The sequence below is a fragment of the Marmota marmota genome, unplaced genomic scaffold (assembly GCF_001458135.2).
Source record: "Marmota marmota marmota unplaced genomic scaffold, marMar, whole genome shotgun sequence".
NCBI classification, from domain to species: Eukaryota; Metazoa; Chordata; class Mammalia; order Rodentia; family Sciuridae; genus Marmota; species Marmota marmota.
The window spans coordinates 10,775,773-10,787,564 of NW_025999977.1; the positions used below are offsets into that span (position 1 = coordinate 10,775,773).

The 11,792-nt window shown below is 34.1% G+C and overlaps 1 protein-coding gene across 6 annotated transcripts in view; it reads left to right on the forward strand.

The window, feature by feature from the left end:
- The window catches only part of Usp34 (ubiquitin specific peptidase 34), a 221,689-nt gene that overhangs the window by 72,255 nt on the left and 137,642 nt on the right, over positions 1–11,792 (forward strand). For all 6 annotated transcript variants that reach the window (XM_015479634.2, XM_048804265.1, XM_048804260.1 and 3 more), the window contains one exon: positions 11,624–11,749. In XM_015479634.2, the coding sequence (XP_015335120.2) occupies positions 11,624–11,749 (126 nt within the window). The remainder of the gene's footprint in view (positions 1–11,623; positions 11,750–11,792) is intronic.

Below are 11,792 nucleotides of genomic sequence, written 5' to 3' on the forward strand. Positions count from 1 at the left end.
ATATATATATATATATATATATATATATATATATATTTACATTTATTTTTCAGTTGTAGGTGAACTCAATACCTTTATTTTTTTTTTAGTTTTATGTGGGGCTGAGGATCGAACCCAGTGCCTCACGCATGCTAAGCAAGCGCTCTTCCTCTGAACCACAACCCCAGCCCTCTGTTGCTAGGATTTTGATGTTTCTAGTGTGTATGTAAGTGAGGTAATACAGTATTTGTCTTTCTGTGTCTGTTGTCTTTTTTTTTTTGTAACCTTTATTTAATTAATTAATTTATTTTTATGTGGTGTTGAGGATCGAACCCAGTGCCTCACACATGCCAGATGAGTGTGCTACCACTGAGCCACAACCTCAATCCCTGCTGTCTTTTCTTTTAATGTGGTACTAGGGATTAAATGCATGCTAGCCCAGCACTGTACCAAAGACCTATGTCTCCAGGCCTTTCTGTTTTGAGACAGGGTCTCACTAAGTTGCCTAAGGTGGACTCAAACTTTGTGGTCCTCCTGTCTATGCCTCTGAAATACCTGGAATTATAGATGTGTACCACTGTGCCTGGCCAGTGGTCTTATTTCTCATATGGTAATGTCCTCAGGGGTCATCAATGTTGTTGAAAATGAAGGATTTCATCTCCTTAAAGGCTGAATCCATACTATTCCTACATGTATGTATATTTATGTATAGCACATTTTGTTTAGCCATTCACCTGTGGAAAGAAAAGGTTGTTTTCATATTTTGGTTATTTTGAATAATGCTGTGATAAATATGGGAGTGTAGATATCTCTTTGAGATGATTGGTTTGTTTTCTTTGGGAATGTATTCCAGAAGTAGGATTGCTGAATTGTAAGTAAATTCTATTTTAGGTTTTGAGCAACTTCCATATTGCTGTATTATTTTCCATAGCGGTTATATGAATTTATATTTCCAGCAACAGTGTACAAGGGATCCTTTTCCCCCCAATGTCCTCACCAGCCCTTGTTATCTTTTGCCTTTTAGGTGATAGCCATTATAAGGGGTGAAGTAATATCTCATGTGTTTTGAATGTATTTGCTGATGATAAGTTGTATTGAGCACTGTGTATTCACACTTGCCTATTTGTATGTCTCTTTTTGAGAAAATTATATTAAGTCTTTTTTTTTTTTTTTGTATTAAGGATTGAACGCAGGGGTGTTCAACCATGAGCCACATCCCCAGCCCTTTTTTTATATTTTATTTAGAGACAGGGTCTTGCTGAGTTGCTAAGTGCCTTACTAAGTTGCTGAGGCTGGCTTTGAACTCAGTTTTCTTGTCTTAGCCTCCCGAGCCACTGGGCTTATTGGGTGCATGCAGCTATTAAAATTACCCATTTAAAATTTATTTGCTTTTTTTTTAAATTTAAATTTGTTATATATCACAGCAGAATGCATTATTTGTTTTTTTGATGTTGAATTGTTTGAGTTGCTTAATATGTGTTGGAAATTAACCCCTAATCAGATTCAGATTCATAGTTTGCAGTCTTAACTTTCTTTCTTTTTTTTTTTTTTTAATATTTTATTTTTTTTAGTTTTTGGCAGACACAACATCTTTGTTTGTATGTGGTGCTGAGGATCGAACCCGGGCTGCACGCATGCCAGGCGAGTGCGCTACTGCTTGAGCCATATCCCCAGCCCTTAACTTTCTTTTTTGATACAGGGATTGAACCCAGGGCTGCTTAACTACAGAGCCCCATCACCCCCTTTTTGCTAAGTTGCTGTGGCTGGCTTTGAACTCTTTTAGTCTTTCTACCTCAGCCTCTTCTGAGTTGCTGGGATTTTTTTTTTTTTTTTTGATCTTAAGCATTGTCATTCATATATTACACACACACACACACACACACACGCATGCACGCACGCATGCACACACATACAGAACATAATCTGCAAATAGATATTTTTCTTCTCCCTTTCTGATTTGGATGCCTTTTAATTTTTGTCTAATAGCTGGGATTTTCTATTCTAAGTTGAATAGAAGTGGTAGGATTGGGCACTCTTTCTTTGTCTAGGATCTTAAAGGAAAGAAAAACTTAGTTTGTACCTACTGATTATGATGGTAGCTGTAAATATGAACTTTCTTATGTTGGATAAATTTCTTTTCTACTTTTTTTTTTTCTTTTTTGGTGCTGGTAGTACTAGAGATTGAACCCAGGGCCTTACACATTTAGGGAAGTGCTCTACTACTGAACTACATCCCCAACCCCTTTTCTACCCTTTAAAAAAAATTGTTTGTTAAAAATCCTCAATAGATGTTGTTTTTTTCTCCCTTTTTGTACCTAGATTTGAACCCAGGGGCGCTTAACCACTGAATCACATCCCTCTCCCCTTTTAAAAATTTTTTTTTGTGATAGGGTCTTGTTGCTTAGTTGGTTAGGTTCTTGCTAAGTTAGTGTCAAACTTTTCATCTTCTTGCCAAACCTTCTGAATCTCTGGGATTATAGGTATGTGCCACCATGCCCAGCTGTGATGTTCAATTTTGTAAAATGCTTTTCTTTTTTGCAGTTACTGAAATTTGATAATGTGTTTCTTGTGTGCCTGTGTCTTACTTTTGATTATTTTTTAATGTTTGAGACAGCCTCTTGCTGAGGGTGGCTTCAAACTTCAAATCTTCTTGCCTCAGTCTAAGGAGTACCTGTGCCACCATGCTCAGCCATGCTATTATGCTTTCTTAATTTCCTTTTTGTATTATTCATTACTGATTTGTAGAAACAGCTAATTTTTCATATTGATCTTGAATCTTGAAACTGAATTTGGTTCACAGCTGTATAGCTTTCTTGTGAATTTTTTGAGTTTTCTGTATGTGTATATATGATTATATATGTCATTTACAAATAGGGATGTTTTTGCATATTTCTCTCTAATTTGGATGCCTTTTTTTTTTTTTTATTTTTGCCAAATATCTCAGAACAGATAAGTAGCATTCATGAATATGGGTTGTTTTGTTTTGTTTTGTTTTGATTTTAGGGGTAAATCTTTGGTTATATCTATAAGTTTAGTAGTAATATTTTAAGTTCCAGTTGTATTGACGTTTTTTTTTTTTTTCCCCCTTTTCTTTTTGTGGTGTTGGGGGTTGAACCCAGGGCCTTGTTGCATGTAAGGCAAGCACTCTACCAATTGAGCTATGTCCCCAGCCTTTCTCTGTTTTTTTTTTTTTTTTTTAAGTAAATATACCTAAATGTTTGTCATCTTTTAAATCTTTTATCTTTTAGAAGAACCCATTTTTGTTTTGTTGGATCCTATCCCCACCTCCATTTGGTCTTCTATTTCCTATTTTTTAACTTCTCTAATTCTTATTCCCTTCCTTCTGCTGTCTTTGGATTTATTTTGTTTTTTAGTTCTCCATGTTTAAAAGTTTTGTTGTTCATTTGAGATCTTTATTTATCTTTTTTATATATTTATTTCATATTTATGTGGTGCTGAGGATCGAACCCAGTGACTCACACATGCCAGGTTAGCGCGCTACTACTTAAACCATATCCCCGGTCCCAGAGAGATCTTTTATTTTTAATATAGCTTTGCATTTGTAAATATGAACTAAGATTTATAGTTATACATTTCCCTCTAAGGGACTGGTAGTATAACTCAGTTGTGGAGTGCTTACCTACTAAGCATGAGGCCATTCATGGGTTTAATCCCTAGCACCACCCAAAATAAAACAAATCCTCTGAGCATTGCTTTCTCTGCATCCTGTTATTTTCGTGTTTTTTTTTTTTTTTTTTAATATTTGTATTTTAGTTGTAGTTGGACACAATAACTTTATTTCACCTATTTATTTTTATGTGGTATTAAGGGTCAAACCCAGGGTCTCACAGGTGTGAGGCGGGTGCTCTACCGCTGAGCCACAACCCCAGCCCCTGACCCCACCTTGTGTTTTTATTTAATTCATCTAAGTGTTTTCTAGTTTGCCTTGTGATTTCTTCTTGTGATTTGTTTTTATTGCTTAATGTCTACATATTTTCCAGTTTTCTTTTTGATATTGCTTTTTAGATTTGTCTTCCTGTGGGTGAAAAAGTTTTGTATGATAGCTTTTTTTTTTTCCCTCCAATTTTTGATCTAACATAGTCTCTCTTGAAGACTGTCCCATGTGGTAAAGATAATATATTTTCTCCTGTTGTAGCATGGGGTGTTCTGTCTGTGTGTTTGGTTTATTTAGTTTATTGTGTTGTTTAAGTCTTCTGTTTCTTATTTGTCTGCCTTCCTTATTTTCTCTTTTATTTCTATTAGAAATACCATTGTTTTATTATATTTCTCTTTTTATTTCTATTGTTGCTTCGTAATGGTTACAACTGTTATATTTTCTTGTATTGAACCTTTTATTAATAAAATCTTTTTGTCTTTGATAATTTCTTAAAATTTTTTAAAATTTTGCTTAAAAATTGTACAATTCAGTTTGTGAAGTATATTCACATTGTTGTGTAACAGATCTCTAGAACTTTTTCAACTTTTTCATATTATAAAACAGAAACTCTATGCCCACTGAATAGTTCCTTCTTATTTCTCCCTCCATGTACCCCCAGGTAACTCTCCTTTCTACTTTTTTGTTTCTGTGATTTTGAACCATACTACATTTGTGCTTTTGTGATTTGCTTTACTTAACACAGTGTAGTCTCCTCAAGATATATCCATATTGTACCGTGTGATAAGATTTTTTTCTTTATAAGGCTGAATAAGATTCTTTTTTATGTATTCAACTCATTTTGTTTATTCATTCTTTTTTAAATTAATTAATTAATTTTAATTAGGTATATATGACAGCAGAATGCATTTTGTTTCATTGTACACAATTGTTATTCATTTAAAAATATTTTTAGCTTCAGCTTGTCACAATACTTTTATTTTATTTCATTTTATGTGGTGCTGAGAATTGAACCCATGTGCCTAGCAAGTGCTCTACCATTGAGTGCCAGCCTCATTCATTTTTTTGATGTTTTGATTTCTTCCACATCTTGATTATTGTGAATAATATTCCAGTGATTGTGGGAGTGCAAGTGTCTCTTTGAGGTCCTGTATATTATTATTATTATTATTATTTTTTTTTTTTTAAAGAGAGTGAGAGGGAGAGAGAGAAAAAAAATTTTAGTATTTTTTTTAGTTTTTGGCGGACACAACATCTTTGTTTGTATGTGGTGCTGAGGATCGAACCCGGGCCGCACGCATGCTAGGCGAGCCTGCTACCGCTTGAACCACATCCCCAGCCCCCTGTATATTATTTTGGATATGTACCCAAGAGAGATTTTTAGATCAAAGTGAATTCCATTTTTCTTATAACAGTTTTTTTCTGGCAGAGGGGTTACCAGGAATTGAAATTAGGGGCACTCAACCACTGAGCCACACCTCCAGCCCTTTTTTGTATTTTATTTAGAGACATGGTCTCACTGAGTTGCCTAGCACCTCAAGGTTGCTGAGGCTAGCTTGGAACTTGTGATCCTCCTGTCTCAGCCTTCAGATCATTTGAGATTATAGGCGTGCACCACCGCGACGGGCTCTTAAAACTGTTTTAATGTTTAAATTCCATCTTACTTGATGTTAGTATAGCCAGCTGAGTTTGCATTTGCTCACTTTTTGCATGGAGTATTTCATTACATCCTTTTGCTTTCACATTATTTGTATCATTGGATATAAAGTGAACCTCTGTATAGTAGTTGAAGCATATTTTTTAATCCATTCTGCTGATCTGTCTTTTGATTGAATGCTTTAAAAATAATTACTGCAACAATAAATGTTGTTGAGGATGTGGTGAAAAGGGTACACTCATGCATTGCTGGTAGGACTTCAAATTGGAAAGCAGTATGGAGATTCCTCAGAAAATTGGGAATGGAACCACGATGTGACCCATCTATCCCACTCCTTGGTTTTTACCCAAAGGACATAAAATCAGCATACTATTAGTGATGCAGCCAAATCAATGTTTATAGCAGCTCAATTCACAACAGCTAGACTGTGGAACCAACCTAGGTGTCCCTGAATAGATGAATGGATAAAGAAAATATGGTATATATAATCAATGGGATATTACTCAGCTTTAAAAAAGTAAAATTATGGCATTTGCCAGTAAATGGTTGGAATTGGAGATTATCATGCTAAGTGAAATAAGCCAATCCCACAAAACTAGAGGCCGAATGTTTTCTCTAATGTGTGGATGCTAATTCACAATAATGTGTGTGGGGGGGCACTAGGGAAGAATAGCATTACCTTAGATAAGGTAGAGGGAAGTAATGGGAGGAGAGGAGAGGGGAGGGGATGTGGGGATAGGAAAGATAGTAGAATGAAATGGACATTATTACTGTATGTATATATGTGACATGACCAATATGATTCTGTAACATGTACTCTCAGAAAAATGAAAAATTATATCCCATCTATGTGTGAAATATCAAAGTGCATCATTGCATTCTACTGTCCTGTATAACTAATTTAAATAAAAAATTTAAAAAAAATCCTGATAGTTGTGTCTTTTTGCCTTTTGTTTTCAGCTTGTCACAGAGTCACTTTTGTCCTTTTCCCCTATTAGTTTTTTTGTTTAGTTGCTTTATTCTTTGTAATTTTTTTAAAGAAATTTTTAGTTGCTTTTTTAAATGAAACATTTTTATTCCCTTTTCACTAATTTTTGTGTTTAACATGGAGATTACACCTAACCTCCTAAAGGTATGTCTAATTTGAATTTACACCAATTTAACTTCTGTGCTATATAAAAATTGTGCTCCTATATGACTCCATCCCCCATTTTTGTATTGATGCTACAGATTGCAGTTTTGTAATTGTGTTCCCAAAACATAGACTAGTTTCTTTTTTTACTTCATAATTTCAATAATGTAGAAAACAAGTGGAATTACAAACCAAAATTATAATAAAGCTTGCTTCTTATTTATTAAATTATATTTCTACATAACACTGTGGTACATTTTGGCATATTCATATATACATATAACGTAGTTTGCTTTATTTCAATCCCTAGTACTTTGTTTCCTCCTCTTTCCTGCCCATGGTAATAATGCTATTTTTTCTAATTGCCTAAATATTTATATCAGAGATTTTTATTTCTTTTTTTACTGTTCAGCCTCCTTTCACTTTAGTATGAGGGTATCCTTTTAGCAATTCTTACAGGGCTGGTCTGGTGATAACAAACTCCTTTAGTGTTTGCTTTTCTTAGATTTTGATAATCTCTCTCATTTTGAAGGGCAGTTTTTCTGAATAGATAATTTTTGGTTGAAAGGTCTTTTTTTATTTCAAAAAAAGGTATTTTTAAATTTTATTTTTATATATTTATTCTGAATATATAAATTCACTGCCTTCTGGCCTCCAACGTTTTTATGAGAAATTGTCTGATAATCTTACTGAAGATTTTATATACTATGAGTGGCTTCTCTTCCCCCTTTGGCCTTCTGGGAAGTTTGGTTTTATTGTGTATTGATGAGTCACTTTGAAACTCCTACTTGGAATTTATTTTAATTCTTGTATTTATAGTTTCATGTCTTTCATCAGGTTTGGGTATTATTTCTTTAGGTATTCTTTTTATGTGTTTCTCTTTTTTATCCTTGGGTTCCTATAATGAGTTAGTTGGTCTGCATCAGTGTATCCCATAGATTGTTTTCTTTCCTTCATCTCCTGAACCTCACTGACTTATTGAGTTGTTTTCAGGTGTGCCAATTCTTTCTTCTGTTTGTTCAGAGCTGTTTATGAACCCTTCTAGTGGATTTTTCATTTGTTGTTGTACTTTTTCACTCCAGATTCCCCCCTCCCATTTTCTTTCTCCTTCTCTCTCTTGTACTGGGAACTTTTTTAAAGAGCACTCTACCACTGACCTCAGTAATTGTTTATTTTTTGAAATAGTGTCTTACCAAAACTGCCCCAAACCTGTGATCCTCCTGCCTCACCCTTGCAGATTGCTGCAATTAGAGGCATGTGCTGCTGTGCCTAGCTTATTTTTTCTTTAAAATTTATGTAAGCAGGATGGGGTTGTGGCTCAGTGGCAGAGAGCTTGCCTCTCACATGTGAGGCACTGGCTTCGATCCTCTGCATCACATAAAAATAAATAAAGAAAACAAAGATATTCTGTTCATGTATAACTAAAAAATATTTTAAAAAATAAAATTTTTGTATGTTATTGATGATTTTACTTGTTTTCTGTCTTTGTCCTTCTCTTTGCTCTGTGAACACTGTTAACATAGGTGACTTTAAAAACACCTATGCTTAAGGTACTAAGTCCATCAGATGTGCCCTCTTACATACTTACTTACTTACTTATCCCACCCCCCCTCCCTCCCCCTTTTGTGATACCGAAGATGAAAGCCAGGGTTGCTTTTCCAATGAGCCACGCCCACAGTTCTTTTTATTTTTAAAATTTTGAGTCAGGTTTCAGAAAGTTGCTGAGGTAGGCCTTGATCTTTTGGTCTTCTTATCCTTAGCTCCTGAATAACTGGGATTACAGGTGTGAACTACCTGCTCTCAGATACATTTTCTGTTTATTCATTTTGTTCCTCAAGTGGATAATACTTTGCTTTTTTTTTTCCCCCTTGTGATTTTTTTTTTTTGGGGGGGGGGAGCAGGGGCAGAGTTCAGTTAAAAACTGGCCATTTGAACTTTGCAGTGTTTTAAGTGTTGAAATCAAATTTTCTTTCTATTTCAGGTCTTGGTCTTTTTAATTGATATAGTGGTTTACTTTGTTAATAGATCAGACTATTATGAAAGCTTATGATATGTTCAGATCTTTTCTAAGCCTGTATCTCTCCCTGGGCATACACAGTAGCCCAGTGTATATAGTCGTTTCACCAGTGTATATAGTTGTTTTTTAAATGTCCTCCAAATAAGTTTCAGCTCCTTTAAATCTTGTGATATTAACTTCACTTTTTTTTTTTTTTAAACAGTTGTAGCCATCTTATGTATCTGTACTTCACCAAATAGAGATATTTGGAGGACTGTTCCTTATTTCCCACTCTGGCTCCAGCAAGGTCATCAGAAAACACTGTTGATGTCCAAACAGTTCCCTGCCCTTAGGGAGGAATGGATAGCATTTATGTCACTGAAAGTGGAGATTGACAGCAATTTAGCAACCAAACTTTTACAGCAATTTAACAACCAAACTTTTCTCTGTTAGTGTAAGAGTTCAGATTAACTCGAGTCCTTGAAAAAATGCCTTAGACAGTTTATGCTGTTCATTTATTGTCTAGATGGAGAGGTGGATTCCTGGCACTTTGTGTTCTGCCATCTCCCTGTTGTCCTTTTCTTCTCAATAACTAATAGAAGACGATTTGTGAACCAGCTTCATGCTTCCATCTTTACTAGGATTAGAGGCATGCTATTTTTTTTTTCTGTACTTTTTGAATTTTCATTTATAATATAGCCATCTAAAAGGGCCTAATATTATTTTTCCCCAGAGAATTTCATAATTTTCTCTCAAGGAACTTGTCACTTAACCAGTAAAATTTGATTATCAAAATTAAGGCTCTTATGGAATTCTCATTTTTTTAGTAATTAAATTTGAAGAAAATCAGATATGTGCTGCAGAAGTGAGCACAGAAATCTATATTCTATATTTTATCACAGTAGAAAACGTGTATCATAATTGCTTATTGGCAAAACCAAGTATGAACTATTGTCTAATTCTAATGTTAACCAGAATGATGTTAAAATCACATTCTTAGATAAAGCTTATAAAAGTGGTGAACTTAATTGATATTTTACTTCTTGAAATCAAACAGTATTTGTAGTTTGAAATTGCCATCATTATTCCCCTTCTCTTCCTCCTCTTTTCTTTTCCTCTCCTCTTCACAGTGCTGAAGATGAAACCTAAGGCCTTGTGCATCCTATTGAAGTACTCTACTACTGACCTACATCCCATGTCACTTTTTTTTTTAATGGATAAATATAAGTGTTAGTAAATGGTATTGAAATAGTGTAGTTCAAAAGAAGTCTCATCAACATAGAATTTCTCCAATATTATTTTCTTACTCTAGTTTCACCTTCTCCTTCAGAATTAGACAATACATATTGACTCTGTGATAGTGAAGGCAGAATTTATATGGTTTACATCCATGAAATATAAAAATCATTGTTTAAGATTCAAAATCTAAAATTTTGTACAGTTTCTTGTGTGTGTGTGTGTGTGTGTGTGTTGTGCTATGGTTCAAATACAAGACTTGACACATGGTAGATGAGTGTTCTACCACCAAAATACATATCCATTCCTTGTATAAACATTCTGTGTATTGAAAATAATAGGAAACCTCATCTTTTTACTTTTGAGAGCCCTTAAATTAGTAATTACTGGTCCAGTCTTACATTTCTTATTTTTTGATTTAGCAGTTAGCAGTTTTATGGTTGAAAAAGATTCTATTAGTCATATCTTTTTTTATTGGGGGGAACCCAGGATTGAACTCGGCATTCCACCACTGAGCCACATCCCCAGCCCTATTTTGTTTTTAAATATTTTTTTAGTTGTAGATGGACACAATATTTTTATTTACTTATTTTCATGTGGTGCTGAGGATTGAACCCAGGGCCTCACTCATTTGAGGCAAGCGCTGTACCACTGAGCTACAACCCCAGCCCTCCAGCCCTATTTTGTATTTGATTTAGAGACAGGGTGTCACTGAGCTGCTTTGCACCTCGCTTTTGCTGAGGCTGGCTTTGAACTCATGAACCTCCTGCCTCAGCCTTCCAAGCTGCTCGAATTACAGGTGTGCACCACCAAGTCTGGCTAATCATACCTTAAAAAAATGTTTTTTAAGTTGTAGGTGGACACAATGCCTTTATTTTATTTACTTGCTTGTTTTGTGGTGCTGATGATTGAACCCAGTGCCTCATACATGCTAGGCAAGTGAGCTATAACCCTAGCCCAATAGTTATATCTTTACAAATACATTTTTTCTCATACTTGCTATTTCTGCTTATTAAAATGAAAGAGTCTTTCTCCTTGTCTTTTTTTTTTAATTGTAGAGTGTTAAGAGGGTTTCTACTGTGTACTCTAGTAAAAGTTATATAGATACTTTTTAAATGGTTAATATGAGGGAAATAGTATATCTGAAATGTTTTACTTGTGTTCTCTCTGAATTGCAGTTTATTTTTAATTGCCTACATTTTAAATATATATGTATATATTTTTTAGTTATAGGTGGGCACAATACCTTTATTTTATCTATTTATTTACAAAATTTTATTGGCTCTTTTTAGTTATACTGCCTACATTTTAATTTTGTATTTAATTTGCTTTTATATTAATGATGTACCTACATTTCAATGGCATCTTCTTTATACTTAGATTTTGAACTAATTATGGGCTTCTCTGTTGTGATTAGAAAATTAAGCTTATGATTTATTTGGCTAAAATTTGCTTTAAAATAAAATTTGTGTCAAATTTTATTTTTACTGTTTTGCACTGCTATTTATTGTATTTGGTAATTACTATTTTAAGAGATTTAAATCAGATTTTATTTTCATTATGTTTTACGCTGCCATTTATGATATTTGGTAATTATTATTTTACCAACTTAAAAATACTGGTTCATTAACTAATATCTTGAAATTTTAAGCTGTATTACCTTTTTCATCTCAAGTGATTTATATAGGGCAATTATTTTTAACTATTGTCTGTATTTCTGTTTTGTAGTTGAAACATTGTAGTCGGTATATACATGACTTGTTTCCTTCACTCATCAAGAATTTGGATCCTGTACCACTTAGACACCTCCTTAATCTGGTTTCAGCTCTTGAGCCAAGTGTTCACACTGAACAGGTAATACATTCAGGACATAATAGTGATCTGATCCCCCTGGAAC